Source organism: Onychostruthus taczanowskii, unplaced genomic scaffold (assembly GCF_017590055.1).
Source record: "Onychostruthus taczanowskii isolate IOZ18803 unplaced genomic scaffold, ASM1759005v1 scaffold23, whole genome shotgun sequence".
NCBI classification, from domain to species: Eukaryota; Metazoa; Chordata; class Aves; order Passeriformes; family Passeridae; genus Onychostruthus; species Onychostruthus taczanowskii.
This window is the reverse complement of record NW_024499573.1, coordinates 11,286,557-11,311,779: the sequence shown is the minus strand read 5'-3', so window position 1 is coordinate 11,311,779 and position 25,223 is coordinate 11,286,557. Positions and strand designations below refer to the sequence as shown.

The window sequence follows — 25,223 nt, the reverse complement described above, 5'->3', positions numbered from 1 at the left end:
ACACTTCTGAATGGAGACAGAAAATAATAAATGGAACATTAAAATGTTAAATAAACATTTTCTGTGTATTATTAAACTACATACATTTAGCATGACTGAAGAATCTCCAAGTTTATTCTTTCCAAGTTTGTTACCTGATTTTGGATCTCTAAAGGCTCATCATCTTATAACTTCTCATAGTGAGCTACGATTTTTGGTAGTAATTTCTCATTATTGTTAAAAGAAATAAATACAGAATAATCTGCCTCTGTATAATCTTTGTATGACATGTTTAATGGCAATGATCAGAAGTTAGTGGATAATCCAGCAGCAAAAATGACACTGATCACTTTCTCTTCTCTTCTCTCTCTTCAGTCTTCTTCTGACTATAAAACTTTTTCATTTTTTTCCTTCACTGACTTTTCCTGTAAGGAGGGGAGGAAAGAAAAGCACTGTGTTCTTATGGAAGTGCAACTGGAAGTAATGTAAAGCTGCACTTCAAAGCAGCCCAGCTCCTTCTCAGGTGGTGCTGAAGGACTGCAGTTTAGGCTTGGAAACTCTTGGCTTGTCTTTGAAGTACCAGCAGCAGAAATGCGAGCAGCTGGCACTTAAGAAGAAACTGTGGGTATTTTCCTGCAGCTAAACTGTAGGACAGAGCACTATCTGCTAAGAAAGTGAACCACCCTGAAGTAAAAATTTTTTGACTTCTGCATCAAGAGATGGTTTAAATCTTTTCCCCCAACTTTATTTTGCAGTAAATCTTTGTTTTTCTTTCTATAAAAAGGAAAAAGGGCAGTAGAAGGAAAAGATGACTGGCTGAAATGGGGATTGTAGTCTTTGATCTCTTTTGCTGCTAAAACATCATGTATTTTAAGAAAGAACACATTTTTTCCTGATATTATTCTTACTTACAGTATTAAAATTAAACAAGGTAGAGTATTCTCTTTAAAGTCCCACTCAAAGTAATTCAATATAATGGTGGAAAATGTGCAGATATATACACATTAAACACTACTGTGCAGAAAAAAGTCCCACTAAATTCTTTTTCCACCCCATTTTGTCACACCCACATTGCCACGACAGGAAAACCATCCAGTCTTCAGTGTCTCAGGTAGCAGGAATGGTCTTAAGTTGCTTCAGAGAAAACTGAAGATAGGTTAATTCTAAGGTTAGTAAAGCAATTGAACAAACTGCTGCTGAAATCCAAGATAAATATCTGTACAGAGGTAGCTGCCTAGGGAAAGAGGGCATCCTTACCTCATGATCATGTGAAACAAAAAAATCAAGCGTTACTGAATGGAGAGATTCTATTGAGAGTTAAAAAAAGAGGTAACGAGACTTTAAACTGATGCAGAAGTTAGCTGCATAAATCCTGAAACATTCCTATCATTCACACAGCATTCAGGCTGCATAATTTAACCTTGCCAATAAAAGAGAAATTTAGCCACAGAAATATATAAAAGTTTATGGAAATACAAAACAATCTATCTTCAAGCTTCAGTTTTTTCTTTATGCTTTAATATTCTATACTCTGTACAGAATTAACTTATAATATTGTAATTATTCCCACAAAACACTGCAGGTAACATAGAATGAATATTTGTGCACATACATTTGCCATTTAAAAACAAATACAATCTGAACTCACATCATCTATAGAGTCTACCTTTACCTAGATTTACTTACATGATCAAAAAGGTAAGCATTTAGTGATCCTGTTTCATCAACCAGTGTAAACTTCATAATAAAAACATACTGGAGCAGTTCAATACCTAAAACTGAAGGAAAGAAAAATTTGTATTTCTCTGAGAGAATATGCAATGCAAACTATATCAACTCGAGCTGACAATATCCCACTTTTAATAGCAACTGACTTTGAATACTGTCATTAGAAGTATAAATTAACAGACCAAAACACAGAGGCTCTGATGTATGACAGCAAAATGTAATTTATCCCTTGAGACCACATTACAGTTTTCCTAGAAACATTTTAATAGATGAGCCTATAAAAACACTAAGATTTTTAAGTACTTATTCCTATGCTAGTGAACAAAAAACATAATATTTGCTTAGATCTTAGATCTGATCTTAGTAGGATCCTCCTCTCCCGTGTTCTTGTATCCATGGGAGATTAAAGGAGAGGTGCTCTTAATTCAGTGGAAATAAGAATGCCACCTGAAAACTATCTTCTGAGGAAAACGTTTACTTGATATGATGTAGTAAAAGCTACCAGGCTTGTTCAGAAAAAACTTTGCTAGCAGTCCTTAAAATATTCTTGCTCTGCGTCAGTCTCTTCTGGGTACACCCACTTAAACTGGAAGTCATTTTATGTTTAATTCATCTGATAGACTTGCAGGTTTATAATTCAGGCTCAAAATACAGCTGATAGAAGAAAAAGATACATAAAATAGTGTAACTGTCAGGAAGCATTTATCACCCAAGGGATATCAGAGACAGCCAAAGGTGATATAGAGACTCCATCATCAGAAGGCATGAAAAGACACTTTACTGTTACAAATCAAGAGTTCTGATAGAATGGTGGTCCTACGACCTGACTGGCCTTTAGGAATCTTCTCTCAACACTATTGGTGAACCATGAATAGCACACTCTGGAGAACTATATCTACAAACAATGGTTACAGAAAGAGAGATAATAATTGTTTGAATTCTTTCCTCTAAGTTTCCCACCACTTCTAAAATCCTGGGAGAACTATGTCTCTCTCTGTTCAGAGGATATGTAATTACTACAAGCATTAATTAATATTGTTTTCATTTTGAGAATTAAATCTCAAGCATTGCCAGTTAAATATTACCTTACAATTATTTAAAAGAATACAATTATAAAAGTTTATTTAAGAAAACCACTGTATTGCTCTAACAGTTTTCTTCTTTTAGAAAGTGTTTACCAAACTGATATACTGCTAGATATGACAGATATAACTTAATATGCTAGAACATGAATTGATAAACATGCAAATATTCTTTTTCCTTAATGCGTTGTAAAGTTTTAAACTCCATTTCCATCATTTTAACATGCTGACTGCATATAGTAACACAAGGAACACATGAAGCACAGAATACACATCACTGTTGTGGAATAATTCCTTTCATTTGAGTATTATTTCTTGCAGACTCTCTGGAACATGAAGTTTACAGAAGATAAAAGTCTAACTTGCATGAGTCATTAAATAAGACTGTCTTTAGTTCAGGTCAGAAAAACAGTATCTACAAAAGGAAAAGCAAGAATAACTTCTGCAAGTATGTACAGTTTAAAGGTAAGATCTACAATATAAAATTCTTGACATCTGCACTGCCATAAGTGTTACTACTGATACCAATGGTAAAAGAAACTAGTCAACATATAAAATCTTTTAAATGATACTGGAATAGTTACTTTCCAAAAGTAACTATGTTATTTCAACTGGTAAAAGGTGAATGAATTTTACAGCACCATTTTCAGCAAGGCCATAATTACATGCTTTCTGTACAAAACTGCAACACAGAACTGCAAATCAAACTGTTTCACATCAACACTTCAGAATCAAGACACAAAAGTATTTCAGGACAGTATCACATTAGCTAACCTTGTGCTATTTCAGCTGGTTCCCATGATGGTTGCTGTTCTGCTGCAATGGAACTTAGATTCTTCATAGGCTTTGGAGTTGAACACTGCTTGCACCTAGCATTTAAAACATGATATTGAGACTAACCAAACACTGACGTATTTGTACTAGAAGTGTTCTGCACAGAAAAAACCCAAACTCTGATTTTCTTTCACAGTGGAAGTGCAGAAGTATTTCTATTGCTGCTTGAAAAGACACACCAGGTTTAGAGCACAACAAAACCCTTAATGCTGTTTTTGGACTATCCATGAGGAGAAATGAATATGGAAAAGACTACTTCAGTGATTAGACAGGAATCAAACTGTACATCAAGACGGAGAGAGCTGGGATTGTTCAGCCTGGAAAACAGATTGCTCTGGGGAGACCCTACTGTGGCCTCTCCATATACAAAAGGAGCTTATGAGAAAGAGAGAGACTTTTAATCAGGGCCTGTATTTTTAAACTGAAAGATGGTAGATGTAGACTGTGCAGAAAGAAAAACCACTTCACAAAGAAGGAGCTGAGGCACTGGAACAGGCTGTCCAGAAACATTGTGGATTCCCCATACTTGAAAGTGTCCAAGATGAGACCGGATGGAGCTGAGCAACCCGGTGTAGTGCAAGGTGTCTATGCCCAAGGCAGAGGGATGGATTAGATGATCATGAGAGGTCCCTTTCAACACAAACCATTCTATGATTCTAAGATCACTACACTGCTAAACATATGTTCATATGCCACTACGTCTCACTTTGTAAAAGCAGTAATGAATCTGAACTTGTCGCATAGTTTAAACCCATTACAGAGTTACAGGAGAAATTTGGCTTTCCCTGTGTTGAGAATATTAACTAAGAGTTGTTAAAACAAACTATTTTATTCCTGGTGTATTTACAGCAATTATTATAAAATTTACACATGACACAGTAAGCTAATGCTGCAAGTGGGTGGAAATATTGAAGAACTATTTTCAAAGTTGCTCCCATTTACCTCAAGGAAGGAAATTAGAGAACAAAACTAATTTGTTCCAAATTCAGCTTCCATATTAGTGTATTACAGTTAGAGCTTGAAATAAACATTTATTATCTTTTAGAATTATATGCAAACCATGCCATAAAAATCAATAAAACTACTTCGGCTTAAGTGATATAAAGTCAAGTCACTTTTTTCCTTTAAAAAATCCACTCAAACTCCAATAAGCTAACTTAACTGTGAATTTTGCTTTTTATATGTAGTGTGTCTGTGTTTATTTTTATATATAAATGAATGTACATGCAAATGCATACACATATAGTTCATTCTACCATACAGAATCTTTTTTAGACTTTGCTAAGTATATGCCACAGATAAAAACGTGCATGAAACATAGCTCTGAAATGTCAGCATAGTTGTGAGGTTCCTTCTTAAATATCTTACAAACCATTTACTTTTATAGTCCAACCATTTGCAAAAAGAGCAACGTCTGAAGGTGAGTTGTGTATAGGTGTGGAAGTATAAGGGTACGGATTATGAAACTACAAGCAGAAATACTTTGTATTGGTGAAGATCCTGTCCCAGCAGGAGCACCCATATACTGCCTTTATTAAAAAAAAGCTGTAGACAGCAATATCTGTAAAGGTCAAAACTATATATACAGAGAGAAACAATTATCTGCATTCATTTTACGGATGGCCCCTTATGGGAGACTTCAGGGTTCACAGGAAACATGGAATACTTCTGCATAGAAATGCTTTTACTGCCTGCAGACCCAGCATAGTGCCCCACTGCACAGTGCTCTGCCTGAACTGTTGATAGAGAGGACTCAGTAGCTTGCATGGAGGAGATTGGTATTTTTGAGCTCAGCAGCTCAGGGGGAGACACACTGCTGACAGCTCTCGATGAGCAGGAACATGGCATTGCATGGCAGATCACACATACCAGACCTAGGTGTGGGTATTGTATTCCACAGCCTTGGAGTTTTGGAATTCCGAAACCTGTTGAAGTCATCTCTACAGTGAATATCATCCACCAACAGGTAAGGCACTGTGCAGTGCTGTGGATCACAGTAAGTTACAAATGCTAAGGAAAGGCTATCCAAAATCCCTTAGTGCTTCCAAACCTCAAGCTTTCCCAACACTAAGAGAGAGAATGAGGTGTAAACTGACAGGCTATTTAAATATTATCAGTTATGTTGTGTGTATGTATGTGTGTGTATATATATATATATATATGTAAAACCCCTCAGCATACAGTTTTAAAAACAACTTATGTTTTGACTTCAGTCTAAATGAGACCAGAAAATGGAAGATCTGGACAAGAAGAGGTATTCAGGTACTTTGCACTCCATGTGTACTTTCCATTTCCATAGCACACTGCCCAGCCCATGCACCACAGACAAGACTGAAAATGGACTGCTGTGTAAGAGTTATAGATCAAGAGCCAAACTGCAGTCAGTCCTTTGATACCAGGTATCAGATGATATGGCATTACATCCCTGATGTCAGTTCTGTGGATTATGCTATGTATTTTACAGAGAATCTTCGGGTAAATTATCCCTTCAAGCACTGCAGTCTGAACTACTGAAGAAAATGCTAGCTATTACTGCAACTAGTGAAATATCAACAAATACTTTTAACCTACCCATAATATTTTACATTCCCTTTTAGAAGAAAAGGAGCTGAAAGATCTAGTAATTCAAGATCATTTTCTGTGGATCTCACAGGAATAACACACTTGAATCTTTTTGTAAGTTTCCAGATTTCTTTTAGTGTTCCACCTATTAAAAGACAAAAAAACATGATTTCTTAAACAGTAGTCAGAAATAAATTGAGCAACTACTCAGCTGGTTTCAGAGCCTTCAATAATAATTGATATCCACTACCAAAAACTCAAAAAAGAGTCCAATACCTTCTCACTTTTATTCAACAACAGACTCAATTAAGAAACAAAGATGGACATTTATCAAAGCAGATGCCTTAATATCTTCTTCATAGCTAACAGCGTAACCAAGAGGTTGTACTTAGTTAACATCACTTTCATATAATTACTCCTATGATTTTACTAGCCATTTTCTTAGAAAAAAAATCAGAGTAAGCAAATTGACCTTTTACGTGCACATATCCATACACACGCATACTTAGTTGCTGACACTTTAATATCTGAAAATAGATTTACTGAGTTGCATTGCTCAGCTGTTCTAGGAAAACAGAGAAGAAATAGGGGTTTTTTTTCCCCAGAAAGAAAAGGTTAGATTGAAGTCAGTTGGGAACACGTCAGAAATAAAGCAGCTATCAGAACTAATTCATTCTAAAAGAAAGCAGAAAACAGAAGGGGTTTTGTAATTGACCCTCACACAAAGGACCACCTGACTTACATTTGCTTATTCACATCACTGCTTGAGCACAATTGAAGGCTTTGTTGTAAACTCTGAATGGTGCTATATGCAATTTATTATTCTTATTATATAAAAATTCCTCAATAGTATTCTTGCTAAATTGCTTTGTTTAAAGGTCAGTGGCTATTTCTCTTTCCTGAGGAGATCTGATAAAAGCCACACCAAACCAAAAAAAAAAACCACTGAGAGAAGCTCTATTAATCTGAAACAACACTGACATCCAGAGGCTGACAAATTTAATTGGAGGCTTGTATTACCAGAAGCCTTTCAAAAGTTTCTACATCAATACTAAAAACAGGCTTGTTTTGAAGACTTGGCAAGCTTTTAAATCAGAACTGACAAATAAGTAAGCACAGATAGCAAAAAAACCAAACCCCATTCAGATGTTAATTTTAGCATAATCAACAATAAACAATATTGGCACAGTTTAAAAATAGACAGAAGCAGCTTATAAGACCTTTACAGACTACAATTCTGTTTGCACAACAGTAACTTATAGTTCCAGTTCAGTTTTTCTTTTCTGTGAAGATACCTTTATGATCATCACTACTCATACTGAATACGTCTTCAACACATCTTTACTTTGTACACAGAGTGGACACAGTGCTGTACGAATTGGTGTATTTGCAATTTACCTTACCTTCTATCATTATCAAGGTGTCCTCAGGATGTTGAAGCATTTCATCATGCTTCACAAAATGGATGGCTATTTCCCTCTGTTTCTGCTCTTGTGTAGTCCATGTTACAGATTCATACCAGGATGTATTGTGTAATTCTGGGTTTGGGGCAATACTGGTAGAGCCATGTAAAATGCAGTCAAAGTCTTCTCTATCTGGAACTTCTTGCCTAAAAAATTGAGTAAGTATGTTCTAACAGCTTCTCCTTAGGCAAACTATCAACAAGGATGACAGTACTCCAAATAAATATTAGAATATATTCATGAGGGTCAAAGAACATACAGGAAAAATATCCTCATTGTTTTATCAGTTTAAACATTAAGAGTTGTATAGTATGTTATGACTTTCCATGTTAATAAATAGCTAAGTAATATGCTAACCTACCTAAGAGCAGACGCAGCCTAGTGGCTATATTCCATACAAATGAAAATCCTTGGAAAACCAAATCTATCAGCTTTATGTGATTTCAGTTGGGCCTTAAAACGGACACCTCATCATTAGAGTGAAAAGACTACATAAACTTACGTAGTTTTTTCAATTTTTATGTGTTAGTCTGTTTGACTTTGTAGAAACTGAGGGGAAAAAAAAGAAAATAAAGACAGGACCAGGAGAGCCTCATGTAAGTACTGTGAAGGGAGAATCTGCAACTCTGGACCACAGTTTCTACCCTGTCCTGCTGGAGTGCACCATTCATGCACTTCCACTTGTCATACACAGAGAAGCAATAATTCAGGCCATCCAAATTACAGAAAAATTACAGAATCAATTAGGTTGTAAAAGGTCTCTGAGAGTATCCAAAGCAGGGCAACAAAGATGGTGAAATGTCTTGAGGGGAAGTCGTATAAGGAGCAGCTGAGGTCACTTGGTCTGTTCAGCCTGGAGGAGACTGAGGGGAAACCTCATCAAAATCTACAACTTCCTCCTGAGGGGAGAGGAGAGGCAGGCACTGATCTCTTCTCTGTGTTGACCAGTGATAGGATCCAAGGGAATGGCCTGAAGTTGTGTGAGTTCCCTGATATTTTTGGATCCAGAAAAGATGCCTTGTCTGGAAGACGCACTTTTGTCAAAGATATTTTATTAATTTATTTGGACACTATTACACCTTTTTGCATATCCTATTTTAAAACTCCAATAAAGAAACACTTAAGATACTTCTATACAGCTATAGTATGGAAAAAACTGTACTGCTGAATTTGCAAAGAAAGAAAAATTTTTGTTTTGAAAGCACTCAACGGATTCTGTAAATGGAACTCATCTGATGATTTTAAAATTTCCTACTTATTATCAGTGAGTTTCAAATCTTTGCACAAAATGATATAAATTTCATTCAGCTTATCTTACACAAAAGAATTTGAAAACACACTGAAAATCTAGGCATCCCAAAACATACAGAGAAATTCCTAGTTACTTATACTGTGCAAAACACTTACAAAGAGTTGCATTTGGAACAATGTAGTTTAACAGACTGATGGAGCTTTTGGGGTTTGTAAGTTCTCAGCTTTGCTCTAATGCGATATTGTTGAGGAGCTGTGCTGTTTGTTATGGTTTTCAGTTCTGTGTTACTCAAATCCTGATGATCTGTTAATACTGCAAAACAATACACAGAGAGATGAAAAAGCAACACGCATACTATTAATCACCATAATATTTGTAATACCGGAAATGGCAATTGCAGGTATGCACTTCTCCCAATTTCCAACTTTTCTCTGCGTCCCAGCTGCAGGCTTAGTTTTATCAACAGAACTTGTTATTACAGACAGTAAGATAAATCACATCAAGCTGTGGGAGCATGGTGTACTTCAGGGTACAGAAACACAACATGTACAAAAACCAAATGAAACTAGAATACACAAACATGCTCTATTCCTTTAAACAACAAAAAACCCAGTACAACATACATGCATTTATACTCTTAGAATAGCTCTTCCTATAATAACCTTTAAGATAATGTTTCAAAACTACTTTTCAGCAAGATTAAACTTCACCTTACTACTTCATCAAGATTAAAATTCACCTTAAGGTCAAAATGTTACCTACCTGTAACAGATAATTGCTGACATCTCTGTACGTGCAATTCAAGATCTAAAATAAAGAAGAATTTCCTAATTATTTTCCTTCCTTCTTTTCTTTTTTATCATACAAAAATGGACGTATGGACATAGATATGGACACGTGCAAACAGGCAGGCATGTAGATAGGTAGATATACACAAAACCAAATGCTGAACAAATGAAAATCCCAATAATGTATGAAAACAATACAACCACAAACAAACAAACAAACAAACAAACAAAAGCAGCAAAAGTAAGTAGGAGACATACATTGCATATCAAGAGTTAATATATTAGAGGGGAAGTTAGCATATACATTAAATAGGAATGCTTATCAAAATGAACACTTTTCAGAAGTATACTGTGAATGATCTGCTGACATAAATTGAATTAATCCCCTGTAATCTTTCTGAACAGGAACATAAATATATTATCCTAAGACCAATACAGACTGCCTGGTCCCCTCTCTGAACAACCTCTACTACACAAATAGAGCGCAGTAAATAGGTGCAATTTTTTTTCTAAATTTTCATTTATGGACTGGACATGAAGCATTTATTTATTCTTGACTTTTGAATCCTTTTAGAAATGTCCTATGTTTTTATGTTAATAATGGCTGAGTAACACAGATTTTTAAAAGCCAGAAGCAAAGATATAGACTATGTCCAAACAGCTTTAGAGTTTAATTCCATTTTAGTTATTCTTATCCTGAGCTACAAATACCATTCAGAAAATAATATGAGATCTGTAAAACAATCAATAAGATATTACTGTTCCATGGAAATGCACCTTACACCTCTGCCACTGACACAACTTTCCATCCAACAGCTTAAGAAGGGCTCCTCAACAGACAGCTGGTTAGCAGCATTTTCAGTGCCTGTCCCTGCAGAATCGCACTTTAGAGGGAAGCACTTACATAACTCTGCTTTGTGATCTGCTATAGTATGATTAAGAACACCACCTGTGTTTAAGAATTTATTCACTAACTCCTACAAAAGTATCTTTCCATGTAATATGAAATGCTTGTGCTAGAAGACAAGAAAGAGTAATGTAAATTTCCAGTTTAATAAACGGAAAGAATTCTCTAGGGCTCTGAATGTGAAAGCAGCATTACACACGTAGAGAAGCAGTAACTGTGACCTTATCTTGACCATATATATATACTAGAAGAAAGAGCAAATCAGCTTTCAGTTTCTCTTACCTGTAACATTGCCAAAAGTGCTGTCTATGTCCATTGAACACATGCTTTCCATATTCTGACTGTCTGTCAGATCCACAGATTCTAAGAATCTAAAGATAAATGGCAAAATAGTTTATAATCTAGAGAAATCTTTTATATATCATCATACACACACACATATATATATATGTGGGATTACATGGACACTTACATGAAACCTATTTATTACCAACATACAGGTATAATGTTCAGATGTAAATGTTCCAGCAGAGACATAAAACTCAACTGAACCAGAATTTTTAGAAGATATTAATGATGCTTTCATCATTAATGTGATGACACTTTCCAAATCACTTCTGGAACACTAAACACAACATAGTGCCAAAAAGAAATATGTACTACTGGAAACAGAATTCCTGAAAAAGGGATATGGACTTCGGTTACTTAGCCTTTCCTACGGAAGACAGAAAGTTTATAACCTTTGGAAGAAGGGGCAGGTTTACAAGATTAGAAGGATTTTATGCAGGCATAAAATTAGGAGAGCCAAAATCTGACTAGAACTTAATATGGCTACTGCTATATGAGACAACAAAAACAGCTTCTCCAAATATATCATCAACAAAAGCCGGACTAAGGAGCATCTCCATCCTTTATTGGATGTGGAGGGAAACAGTGACAAAGGAAAAGGCCAATGTACTCTATGCCTTCCTTACCTCTGTCTTAATAAGACCAAATATTCTCTACGTTTCCAGACTCCTGAGCTGGGAGACAGGGATGGGGAGCAGAATGAAGTCTCCATAATCTAAGAGGAAATGGTCACTGACCTGCTACACCACTTACACAGGTTTAAGGGGCTGGCTGGGATCCACACAAGGATACTGAGGGAGCTGGCACAAGTGCTCAAAAAGCCATTTTCTATTATTTATCAGCAGTCCTGGATAAGTGAGGAGGTCCCAGTAGAATGCAGATGTAGAATGCATCTTGCAGATGCAAGAAAGGTCAGAGGGGAGATCCAGGGAACTACAGGCCTGTTAGCCTGAGCTCAGTGCTGGAGGTGATGGAGCAGATCACCCTGTGTGCCATCATGTGGCACATGAAGGATACCCAGGGGATCAGACACAGCCAGCCAGGGCTTATGAGACATATCCTGCTTGAGCAACTTCATCTCCTTTTATGACAAACTGACCTGCTTAGTGGATGAGGAAACAACTGCGCATGTAGTTTACCTGGACCTTAGTAAAGCCCTCGACACTGTTTCCCACAGCATTCTCCTGCAGAAACTGGCTGTCATGGCTAGGACAGGTCCATATTTGGCTGGATGGCTAAGCCCAGAAAGTGGTGGAGAATGGAGTTACCTCCAGCTGGTGGCAACTCACAAATGGTGCTCCCCAGGGCTCAGTACTGGGGTCAGTTCTGTTTAGTATCTATCCCAATGATGAGAGAAGGTGACTGAGGGCATGGCACCCTCAGTAAGTTTGCAGATGACCCCAAGTTGAGCAGGAGTGTTGATCTGTTGGAGTGTAGGTAGCTCTGCAAAGCACTCTGGACAGGCTGGACTGATGGCCAAGGCTGAGTGTATGAGGTTCAACAAGGTGAAATGCACTTGGGTCACAACAACCCCATGCAGTGCTACAGGCTGGGGCAGAGTGGCTGGAAAGAGGCTCAGCCAAAAAGGACCTGGTGAAGGGGCTGGAGCACAAGTCCTGTGAGGAGCAGCTCAGGGAGCTGGGATGGTTTAGCTTGGTGGAGAGGTAGCTCAGAGGGGGACCTTAACACTTATCTCTACAACAAGGGGACAGGAGGTTGTATCGAGGTGGGGTCAGCCTCTTCTCCCTGGCAAAAAGTGACAGAAGGAGAGGAAATGGCTTCAAGTTGCACCTGGGGAGGCTTACATTAGGCATCAAGAAAAATTTCTTCACAGAAAGGTTTGTCAAGCATGGGAAACAGCAGCTCAGGCAAGAGTCATTATCCCTGGAGGTGCTTTAAAGTCATGCAGATGTGGCACTTAGAGACATAGTTTAGTGGGGCATTTGGACAAGGCTTACATTTGGACTTGATGATCTTAAAGGTCTTTTTCAACCTAAATTATTCTGATTCCTTATAAGACAGCTTAGTAAAGAATGCAAATTATCTGCTTCACTGTGAACATCTTTAAATCTCACCATTTTCAAGTAGCACATATGCACAGGTTTTAAATGTGCATAATTAGAATGAAGCTAATTAAAACTGAAATCTTGATTTCAATTTTAAACTGCATTTTAAATTTGAAAATAACTGCCTTTATTTACCTATCCCTCCAAATACTTCTCATCATGCTAAAGACATATTCTGTTTTTGAGTTTCTGATTCTTAGAAACATTTACAATTCTAAACTGTACAGCTGTTACATTAGCCTAGAGTTTTCAAAAATGATCTAGAGAAAACCAAACATCTACACATCCTACTTACTCTTTTAGTTCCTTAACATCTGGGTTACTTTCTGGCAAGACTCCTATTCCTCGACCATAACAGGTGCCACCATGAAGATGAAATTCCATAGGTGAGACATCTTCATCTTCAGCGCTTGCTTGTTTCGCATGAATACTGTAAATTCTCAGAAAACTTCCAATCTGAAAGGTAAAGAAAAAACCACGCTGATAACACGAAGTTAGTTATTTACATGGAAAATTCTAGTGCTCATGAAGCTTCTTCCCTGTTTTAACTGAACCACAGAACAGCTGAAGCTGTCAGCGACCTCTGACGATTACCTTGTTCAACTCTTGTGCCCAAAGCAGAGTCAACTAGAGCAGACTTCTTAGGCTTGTTTCCAGCTGGGTTTTAAGTATGTTCAGGTATGGAAACTGCAAAACCTCTCCGTGTGATCTGTTTGTTTTGCTTTATCAGGAAACATTACTGGCAGCAAAGGGTGATTCAGAAGCAGAACAAGCCTTCTTAGTAAATTTAATTCTCAAACAAACTTCAGAAGACAGACCAAATGAGTCAATACATTCATTTCCCGAGGGCACAATCTGCCTTCTATATTCCCAACACAGCCTGACAGAGACTGACATCCTGTGATTTGTCCTGGGAATGACCACATTTAGCAATTGATCTCCTGTCCCTCACTGTGCATGGCTTACCATGTTTACATGTATATAACATATCTGCTTACTCAGATTTCTCCATCATATCCTACTCTTGGCACTTTTCCTATCTCTGTTAGATGTCCTCAGATACATGGAGAATACGCTTCCTGTTTTGCTTAGAATGAATTTGTGTTTTCGGAAAGAGCTTTGTCAAGGTACACAGACTTAAGCTAACTTATACAAGCACCTATTAAAAAGAAAGTTATGGAGTGGTGAACACTGAACACATCTTTGTAAGTTTGGTTTTATTTCAAAATACCACTCCCATTATCCCCCAAAGACAACCCGCACACCCAGCAAAACAACCAAAACCAAGCCCAGTGTTCTAAAGGCAGATAAAATGGAGACTCAATTACACAGTTGCAAAGTTTTTTTAAAAATATAATCTGAGATCCAGATAATAGCTGGGAAGCTACACACACTCAACGACCTGGTTTTATATTAATTCTAAACATCTTTTAAATAGCCTGATAGTAATGACAAATTATTTTAAATTTACTTCAATTAAAATTAATATTACAGCAGTTAATTTATTAAGTCATATTTCAGCTTGAGATCCAGCTTTAAACAGTGGAAACTGAAAAAGTATTCCTACTTGATTGGATTGGACATGTCATACTACAACACTTTTAAACACCGGTATACATGCATAAAAGCAGATGGAGCGGCAACCTGTATCTAGAATCCTCCTCTGTATCAAGGAACAAACTATGACTACATAATGCTGGTATCAAACTGCTCTTTTAAACAATAACCACACATGAAAAAAGCAGAATATTTTCCAACTGAGGCAGCAGCGACATAAAGTGCACTTCAGCCCGCACCTATTTTGCTTCTGGCATGGAGCTCTTACCAGATTTTTAACTAATCTACACGTTAGTAGGCTGCTCATTTTGTTCATTCAAAGCACCACCAGGGCAGTTTGTGCATTTAGATGGCAGTTAAGAGACTTATCCAAAGACTATTTTTTCCTTTCCAGATGCTGATTTCACTTAATTATGAATATCCAAAAAAGCAAAGGACACTCATATCATAAGACTAATCTAATGGCTATGACAAATGCTTTTGGAGAAAGTTTCTTAACAAGTTCTTACCTAAGTTCTGCATATGGAATACATGTATGTAAATAAAAGTGTCACAGTGTCAAACTATTTCCCCACTGCCAAGAGTAATTTGCATAGAAGCAGGAAAAAGTTGATTTTAATTGACAATTTTTCAAAAAAATAGTATATAAAAAACTAGTATTTTTCTCTATGTATAAACACAAAAAAATAAATGTGGGAGAGGAGAGCTCAGAAGCCAAGAATATGAAATGCTGTGTCTGCCTTCTAAACTTGCGTGCTGAAATCCACACAAAAGTCAACTGAATTGCAAGTTTTAGTGCAACATTCACTTTGCAAGACTTATCATCACAAAAAAATAATCTTCTAAACATTTATTGGATCATTTTTGGAAAATGTTATATTTTATATAACATGTTAAATTTTATATATTCTAGTATCACTTTGAACTACAAAAAAAGAGATGCATAATAATCAGCATTGCCAAATACTGATTATTATACTGATTATCTACAAGGTTCTGAATGTCAGCCCGGAGATGCCTGGCTGGACAGCATGCTATTTCCCTGGATTCCTTTGGGAGGCAGCCTTGCTTACCGTTAACAGCACAGAGCAAATGTGGATGTTCTGGATAAAAATGTTACTGTATTTCTGTTGTTTACACAACGCCTGCAGACTGAGCTCTTTCTATACATATACAGCTCTCTGTATTCTGACTCAGAAGAAATTGTGATCTACATTAAAGTAAACGCCATGATTCACAGAACCATCACCAAAATCTAAAAATCCAGCTCCTTACTTGACTTTATAGCAGTTCTGTTTATGACCTACCTTGTTTAGAGGAAGTTCATTTAAAAGTGAAATTAAAGTGAATAAAAACATTTCTTGCAGTAATATAAAATATACTAATACCCTATATTCAGTCTAATTCAAATATTACTATTTAAAGAATACATATTAAGGCTAGAGAGAATTGAAAGGCAGAAGTCGTATATGCAGTTCCCTGTAACTAGTTAACTAGAACAACTTTTTAGCACAGGAAATTCTCATGATTATTTCAAAACATATAGTGTGTTCACAATCACTCTGGAATTCAGTGAATTCACAACCGCATCTGTCACTGCAGGTAAATATTCATGTTTGTCCAAAAAGGCACACAAGAAGCTGTCTTTATCTACAGGAATCACCTAACAAATTCACCTGTACTTACTTTTTTGCCTATATTTATGGTTGATTATATTCAGTGGTATTTCTTTGCCATCCTTTTTATTGCATCAACAGTCTAATTTTACTGAGTGAATAGTGCACAACTTTCTGCAAATGAGACAAAGCATATACATGGCATCTGGGCACCATCTTGAGCAGTAAGAAATACCAGCTTAAATCCATTTAAGAGTTTGAAGGACTCAAGAGTGGGTCTTGGGTTTTTTCTTTTGGGTTTTTTTCCCTTTTCAATGAGTAAAAAGACAGAAGTGGGGAGAATACAACTCACATGTCAGAGGAATGTTACCTAGGTCTGAAAAATATGAGCTAGATATTGTGGCCATGTAGTAACTCATTTGAGTTGTATGTTGAAAATGTGACTCTGGCACTAGGAAAGAAAACTTAGTCCAAACTACTATCATGAAAGATCCACCATGGTGGGATAAACAGCTGAAAATACTCTATACATATTTTACATCTGAAGATAAGTAACACAGAGCAAATACTGTGAAACTATGGACTAGGACTTGTATGTATGCTCAAGGTTAATTGTTTTAATTGCACTATCCATAACATGGATGGCAACACAGAATTGATAGCATCAAGCCAGAAGAGGAATGCACTGGATCACATATTCAGTGAAAGGCAGAAATAAGGAAACCTCTGACCACCTGCAGGCAGCTGTACCCATGTTGTACTGACCACTGACACTCATTCACCTTGATGCTTACCACCTAAGCAAAATGCCCCAGATGGAAAAACTCATGTTACAGACCTATTCCCAAACTGCACAGCAAAGTCTGTGAACACTGAGAAGTTCTGGAAAACTGGCAAAAGGCTAAAGAATGTGGAGCAACTGTACTCCAGTTGTAGGCTGGGGTTCCTGCAGTTATGAGAAAGCCTCATCTACCCCAGGTACACTGCCAGAGGAAAAGGGAAATTCAGGAAAAAGCAGTGAACACCATTTTCTTTGCTTAGCTGTAGGTCTTGCCATGTCCTTATGCCCCAGGTAATAAATACTGCTTCACAGATGAGATTTCTGAAAATTCTTTTTGTGCTGCTGAAAAGCCAGTCTTGCCCAGCAGGAAAGGGAGGCCAGTAAATACAGAGGGAAAAAGTCTACTTACAGCATCAACTGCAACATACCTTCAACATACCTTTAACTAAAGTTCTCTCCACTGAACACTAAGTATTGTCTTAGAAAATGAGATGAAGTGCTCAAATCTTCAGTGTTCTCTGACAGATGATCTAAAGTTTTTAACAAGCTCTTGCAGCAATATCCCTGACACCATGCTCCAGGATTTGTCACAATTTCCCTGTCATATATATTACCCACTTTCTCTGGTGTATAGTACTTACTCAGAGCTTCCTTGTCTGAACATGTGCCTACAGATACAATTTTAAAATAAGAATATGTATTTCAAGGGTTTTTTTTTTAAATCTGCCCTTCTTGTTATCAAGGTTGCGTAAAACAGATTGCTCCTACATAAGACATAATTTCCAAGCTGAAACTGTCATTGCAAATGGTGCACAACAACAGGCAAGAGTGTAACCTAACAATTCTGTAACAACTTACATTAAAAAAGGCCACTCTAAGCTAGTGCTAAGTATAGAAAACCTAATTGAAAAACAGTGCACTTTTTATTGTTTCTGAAACCAAACTGACAAAATATCTAATCACACTTGGGAAGGTGTATGTGGATACACTAAACACTTGACAGTTCTATACTGCTACAAAGAAGAATTAAAAAAAAAAACCAAACTTTGAATAACAAGATCCTGAACTCAAAAAAATATCATACATATTTGGATTATACTTTATGATATGACATAATTTCCACTAGTATTTAAAAGCCTTAAAAAAACCCATCTATTTTAGGGAGAGTTCCTGCCAAATTTTATAATATATATGTATGTATATATAGAGAGATAAAAATTATTCTCTGAAATACAATTAATTCTACATGTTGCAATCTGAAATCAGTAAATATTTCTGAAATTTAGTTGTCAGCATATCCAGCCCTTTTTCATTGATAACTCCACTAAGACAAGCAACTAGAAAGTGGTGTAAAAAAATTATCTGATTTGAAATTTCTACAGCTTGCATGACTGTAACTACTGCAACTTTGGACATAGCCAGAAGGACAAAAACACCCACAAGGGGTCAAGGGGGGTTTCTTAATAATTTCCTTTGAAATTATTAAACCTTCTACTATGCAGTGCAGTATCCAGCAAAGATAAAAATGCTTCAGAAATACGAAAGAGCAAGTGGATAGGAAGAAAAAAACCTGAGAGTGAGTATGAAGATATCCCATGTATCACACACTCAATATACATTGTGACTCAATTCCTGAATATAAAGGGAGGATAATAATAAAGGGAGTATTATCAGCTAATCAAGAAAATATGTTTTATTAATATTAAAATACTTTTCTCCTTCACATTCAAAACATACTATTTCACTACAACATCAGTTTTTTACACCAGTTAACAAGAGAAAAATTCTGGAAGAGAACTTGAAAGTAATGAATTACTTCTGTTAGTTTTGTTACTACACAAATTCTTACACTTATTTTGCTATCTGTAATTTACTTATGAATGGGTGTTAATTTACCAAAATGATTTCATGTCTGCTGATAGACCCAGCATATAAAAGGGTTATCACTTATCTTTTTTTCCTGGTAAAATGTTTTCTTAAAAATGATCTTGAGTATAGAGGGGAAGGCATGAAATGAAAGATGCATTCTTTGCCAAGTTCCTGTATTCAGAAGCAAGATGGCAGTATTGCTGAAGATCTGATGTTTAATTATGTTGTTGTTTTCTCTATCTAAGCATAATCAACATTACTGACCTACTAAATAAAGATTGCACTGCAAACTGCAGAAGCTTATAGAACAGAAAATCTGCTATTGACTTAAGAATTAAGGGTCTTTAACAGGACTACAGGTTTAACATGGCATTGTATCTTTTAAAAATAATTCCAAAGCACAGAATACATTCTCTGAGTGCATTATTTTCATTGTATTATCTATTATATTGCAGCGTCTGGAAAGTGCTTAATTTGAAGAATTTTTTCATGGCAATTTTCGGGTAATGAGCCTGTTTAACACTTGTTGAAGAAGTTTTGCATTGAAATAGAAGGTATAGGAAATACAGTGAAAGATAAAGAGGCACATAATTACAGCAGAACAGAATTGATGCATTCTCTGAAGTGATTTCTAAGCATAAAACAGGCTACAAAAAGAGAGTGAAATACCAAACTGCGCATTACCTTAAGTGATTCTGCCAGTTGTACATGATTATCATAGACCAGAATGTCCACTGCTAGATTTCTCAGCTGATGAAGAACTTTTTCTCCTTCCAGATCTTTTGCTTCCACAGGCACCTTCCATGTGGGGTAGGGACATTTAGTGCCATCCCAAACCTGCAACGCAAATGAACTACTTCAATGTGCTCAGAATACTTTAGATTCAGACTTTAAATAACTTTTTTAATACTTTAATTAAAAATTATTAACAGTAAGAGGTCTTTGTTGCAGTCTCACTCTAAAAGTCCTTAAAATACTTGAATTAGACCTTACAGGATTTTTTAACTTATAACTGCTTACATAAAATAACCTGTACAGAGAACATAATTAAGTGCTAAGACCTGAAATTTGTTAATATTGAAATAAAAAAGAAAAATAACAGCTCTAGCAAAACCTCAGCTGCTTATCCAGCAGAGAATGACACAATATTCTGAGCTGGAAGGGACCCACAAAGATCATCAAGTCTAACTCTTAAGTGAATGGTCAGCATGGGGATTGAACCCTCAGCCTTGGTGAGCTCAGCACCATGCTCTGACCAGCTGAGACAATCCCAGGGTCAGCTGTTACAGCTGTCAGAATTCATCATATGCAGAACTTAATATTTTAATCCTGCTATAGGGTTTTTTAAACCACTCCAGCTACAGTGTGTGAATACTGAGTGCACAGCGTATATTGACTTAATTACTGATCTCCTATAGCAGCATACACTGCTAGTTATCCAGAACATATTAGAAAAACATCAGTACTTATCCTATATTTATTAACAAAGATTCTAAAACTTGTTTGCCTAAAGCTAAATCCTTGATACACTCCAAGTACTGAAATATCAGTAGTTATTTTTCAGCTATCAAAGTGTTCTGGAAAGATAAGTTTACTGAAAGGCTTAACACCTTGAACCTAAAATCTTACTTCTTAACCCAAACATTATTCTGTAAACTATGGTTTCCTGAGTTTCTGAAGATATCCTCTTCTCAAAGACTCAAAAATAATGGTTTGAAATACTGGCACAGTAAAATAAAAATCTAGAAGCACTTGGATTTCCGAAATGCTGCTTTTCATAGGATTTTATACATATAGGTTCAACAGAAAAACCTATTTTCCAATTTTCAGCAGTTTGTGGTTACCAGGTGCTCTGTCCCACGAGTTAGGGACTGCAGAGGGCAAGAAAAAAAAGACACTAAAGCCTAATTTTTAAAGGATTTCTACCCCTTATGCTTAACTGCTTTGGATCAACAGACCCACAGGAAAAGATCTAAGAATCAGCAGATCCATGTATAAGTGCACTAAGAATAACTCACGGAATATGCATCCAGAATCAAGAGATAAAAGGGAAAACTGCTCACAGCGAAAATGACCCATGACATCAAATTATGTTGCCAAAGAAGAGCATATTCTGAAGGACCCAGATAATGAGGTGGTATATGCTCCCACAGATTAAAAAAAAGCCTGTTATCTTCTGATCCTGCACCATGAAATACTTTAAACCACCTTTGAAAGAGAGGTTGTCTATTGCTTGAATTATCACATCTTTACCAGAACTCAGCTTGAAAAAAGATTTAGTGCATATATACTACAAATTTAGTCACTCTGACAAAGTAAAGAATCTTAAATTTGTCAAGTTTTCCATTATTTTTCAACTGGCTTTACTTGGTACACTTTGGTAATTCTACACTGGAGAGATGATCTGACAAATGGATTAAAACAACCTGCATGCTTCCTGTTCAGAGGAAAAGGATGGTGACTTAGTTTCAAAATGTCCTTCGCCAGAGGAACTAACAGGGCTGGCACCAAGGCACTTTTTAGAAGAATTTATAAGCTAGTGAAGTTTCTTAAAAAAAAAATTCTTTCAAAAGTATCTGGGTTTGGGTTTTTTCTTGCACAAATACAAATACAGATAAAGCTCTCTACCTCAGGAGCCTGGAAGCTCTACTTTACACTAAACATGGAAACATCCTGGTTTCAAACTGTCCTAGAAATGAATACTGGAATAAAACCCAAAACTGGTTAAATTAATGTTGAGACAACAAATTGTTCTATTACTTGTCATGAACAGATTGGAACTAAAGAAAAGTTAGTGATAACATTTGGTCACCATGACTGGAAACCACCGAAATGGGAGGACAAAATACCTGTTTCTATTTTCAGCAGAATATGCTCATTGTATGACTTACCTTAATGTCAATTTAACTGACAGACAAAAAGGAAGAAAAGATTAGTAATAAAACTCTTATGAAAGGCATAAATGACAGAGTAATTTCTAGTGTCTGTTCTTTAGTCTCCACCAATATGACTAACAAAATTCTCAGAAAATGGAAAACACTTAGAGCTCAGCGATACCATCTTTATGCCATGTCCAATTCTGCTGCTGTGCAAATAGGAATTAATTTATCAAGTGTAATTTAAAAGTGATACACAAAATTGCTGAAATTCATTTTAGTTGTCTTTGAAGTAGTCTCCACTAGGTACATGAGATCAATGCTTATAATAATAATAATTTTTCATAGGATAATCAATCATTAATTTAACAGATATACTTGGAAAAAAAAGAAATGTAAAACATTATTATAAAATGTATAATCAAAATAATACCATAAAATAATAGGACTCAATTTGAGCTGGTATTGAATTGGTTGTTTTGTTTGGTTTTTTTATTTTGCAAATCAAGAAAAAAATCAGAAATCTGTTGACAAGTTTTTAGAAAGGTTTCTTTCCTATCACAACCAGTATTTAATATCAGAAATGGATTTTGCTATTGTTGAAAAATGGAGGAATTTATCAACAGACTATTAATGCAGCATTTTTAAGCTTGTCCAATGTACTGTAACACATATTTAAGTATTTAATATTTTATACTAAATAAGTGATCAACCATTACTTGACCTCAGACTTCTAATTTTCTAAGTCTACCCTAAAATCTCCCCAAGTGATCACCTTTACTATACAAAAGCGACAAAATCAACTTTGGGTCTTACAACACAGAAAAGTGTGTAAAGAAATAGTAATTTAAGAAAGCACTTGTCTCTGCCCTTGCAAAAGGGCATTCAATGCTGAAGATACACTTATTAATGAACAAACTAATTACAGTCCACAAAGTCATAAAAAATTTACTGGGTCTCATTTGACATTATTTCACAAGGCATAATTAAATGGAAATGTTTGTAGCAGTTGCAGAATATGTTATAGCATGCATTTAAAGTTTGTTTCTCTGTAGTAATGCAATGTTCTGTATGAGAAAAATCTTTGCTGCTTCAATGAAGGAATAATACCAAGTGCTATTTCTAAAAATATTGTAACAATACAGTTTAACACAGTAGAACCAATAAATAATTTTATGAAGTCACTAAGTGGAAAATAACAGCTTGATCTTTACTTATATTTTAACAATCAAGTACAAAAATAAATACAGAAGAGTCTTGGAACAACACCAGACTGATACATCTGAACTAAAACTAGGAATATTGTGGAGACCTCCTTTTCATTTAGTTTCTTTAGAATCTGCTCTCCTGTTCTGTGGCACTTCGCATTTTGTATTTTCAGTAAGCACTGATGCCTAAAGTGCTTAAGTGTAACTAAAAGAAACTACCTGAAATCCATCATGATAACATAATCCATTCATTGTTTTTTAGTGCTACTTACTGCACTAATCATATCCAACAAATCTAGAAAAACAAACAGTACATGCTGCTAACTAAAAAACAAGGATACAGTTTAAAACTAACAATATTTTTCAATGTAAAGAAATCTTCTGATATTTATCTACAAATCTTTGTGAAATTATGATCTATATAATGCCATCTTAATAAACTTCTGTAAAAAACCAAATCAGGCGATCAACTTCAAGGACAACTAGTTTTTTTTTTCTTTCATAAAAACAAAATAGCCAAGGATCACAGATTTGTTTACACTAAAAATATTTATCTACATAATATTGTTTAAATTAATATGTCTGTTTTATTGAAAAATGTATCACAATGTCTTAATAAACCTAAAAAATTATTTCAAAAAAGGAAGTCTACCTTTAGAAGAAAAGAAGATCCATCCACTTTTGCTTTTCCTACCAGCTGGCAAGTGAGATCAAAGAACAGCATTGGCTGAACACCAGACAATTTTGTTGCTGGTCCAGAGATGGAAATATTACTGGCTGCCCAAATACGTAACTCTTCTACGGTTTTCTGCTCTTCGTCCATGAAAGTGTACACTTTGCTGGAAGTTCGAGGAACAATGGGAGCTCCTACAGTTCCATCAAATGTTAAGGATGCAAATCCTCCACTGGTAATTCCCTGCATCTGTCCATTGTATTCCCTGATCTGTAATAAAATATGAATGAAAAAAAAAAAGTTTGTACTGCATGGATAAACAAATATATTTCTGCTTTACCATGTGCATGGAAAATGGACCACTGATCATTTCTGACCCTGGTTCTATTGGAAGAACAGAGTCAAAATAAAAGCAAAACGGTAAAATTATTAATAAGAAAACAAAATGCACAAGCAGAAATATAATCTTACACCAGAAATTTTTGAAGAGGCAGACTAATAACTACCTGTAACACTTATAGCTACAGCATCTTTGCAGAGTATTTTATTTGCACACATCAAAATATCTGTGTGGTGAACATATCAGAATTGGTCTTACAAATGGGGAAATTAAGGCACAAGAGAAATTAATTTTTAGAGGTTACACAGCAGAGTAATGGGAAACTATTATGGATTCTTTTTTTTAGCCCCTCACAATAGCCATTTCCTAATATTACTGAATGGAAAAAAAAACCAGTTCAAGGAGATATTTTTTTTCCACAAAGCAAGCAGTGATGAGCTTTCATTATTTTAATTACAAATACAGCTATCACAGCTATTCAATGTCTAATGCCCTGCTTGTGGCAGGCCTTCCAAATCCTGCTGATTTCATTGTGTTATCTGCTGCCATACGAAACAGTATTTAAAGTCTGAAGCATTCCTTCAAGGGTCTAGTCTAGCCTTACTGCTCCCTGCAATTATAGATTTATCTACATCAAAGCACTGCATGACTCATTATCCAGAAATGTGAAACAGTCTGTTTTGATCCATCCCTTTCTAATTAATGTGAGGTCACCAAGTAAGCAGCAACATGCATGAGCATGGCATTTGTGAGACAGTCTAGCATGGGATTCCCAGTGCTCAATTTCCAAATGGCTGAAAATCCCACTGATTTGAAAGTGCAGAACATTCAGTGTGTGTCAGAAGTTCTAAAGAGCAAAACACTGCCAATGATTAAGGCCTATATTTTATTAAAAAGTAAACAAATCAGGCATTCGTTGACCTTGGAAATTCATATGCAAAGCAGTTCTATCTTGGTGACAGGAACTCCTTTAATCCCTGCTACTCTGACATAATGCATAAATGCATTAAGGGTCATCTCTAAGATAAACCTTGATTTACTTAAGCATTCTTCAAACCTGACCAATGGAGCACATCAATTCAGGATGAAGTTTTTTTTCAGTGAAACACTGAAAAGTTTCAATCTTTTAACCTTTACATTTAAATATTGAAAATATGAGAAAAGTCAAAGGACAAACAAGGAAAATACATGGTTTCATAATCAATTTGCCTCCCATTATCTACGATCTGGAAAAACATGTTCCCCTATAAGATGTTATTTAATATAAAGACACAGATTTACTTTAGTTGCTATC

At 35.8% G+C, this 25,223-nt stretch overlaps 1 protein-coding gene across 4 annotated transcripts in view; it reads right to left on the bottom strand.

The window, feature by feature from the left end:
• The window catches only part of POT1 (protection of telomeres 1), a 60,357-nt gene that overhangs the window by 3,438 nt on the left and 31,696 nt on the right, over positions 1 to 25,223 (bottom strand). For all 4 annotated transcript variants that reach the window (XM_041405516.1, XM_041405515.1, XM_041405514.1 and 1 more), the window contains 10 exons: positions 23,569 to 23,859; positions 19,517 to 19,669; positions 13,305 to 13,465; positions 10,878 to 10,966; positions 9,663 to 9,707; positions 9,056 to 9,212; positions 7,589 to 7,794; positions 6,195 to 6,330; positions 3,564 to 3,658; positions 1,666 to 1,757 (listed from right to left, as the gene is read on the bottom strand). In XM_041405516.1, the coding sequence (XP_041261450.1) occupies positions 1,666 to 1,757; positions 3,564 to 3,658; positions 6,195 to 6,330; positions 7,589 to 7,794; positions 9,056 to 9,212; positions 9,663 to 9,707; positions 10,878 to 10,966; positions 13,305 to 13,465; positions 19,517 to 19,669; positions 23,569 to 23,859 (1,425 nt within the window). The remainder of the gene's footprint in view (positions 1 to 1,665; positions 1,758 to 3,563; positions 3,659 to 6,194; positions 6,331 to 7,588; positions 7,795 to 9,055; positions 9,213 to 9,662; positions 9,708 to 10,877; positions 10,967 to 13,304; positions 13,466 to 19,516; positions 19,670 to 23,568; positions 23,860 to 25,223) is intronic.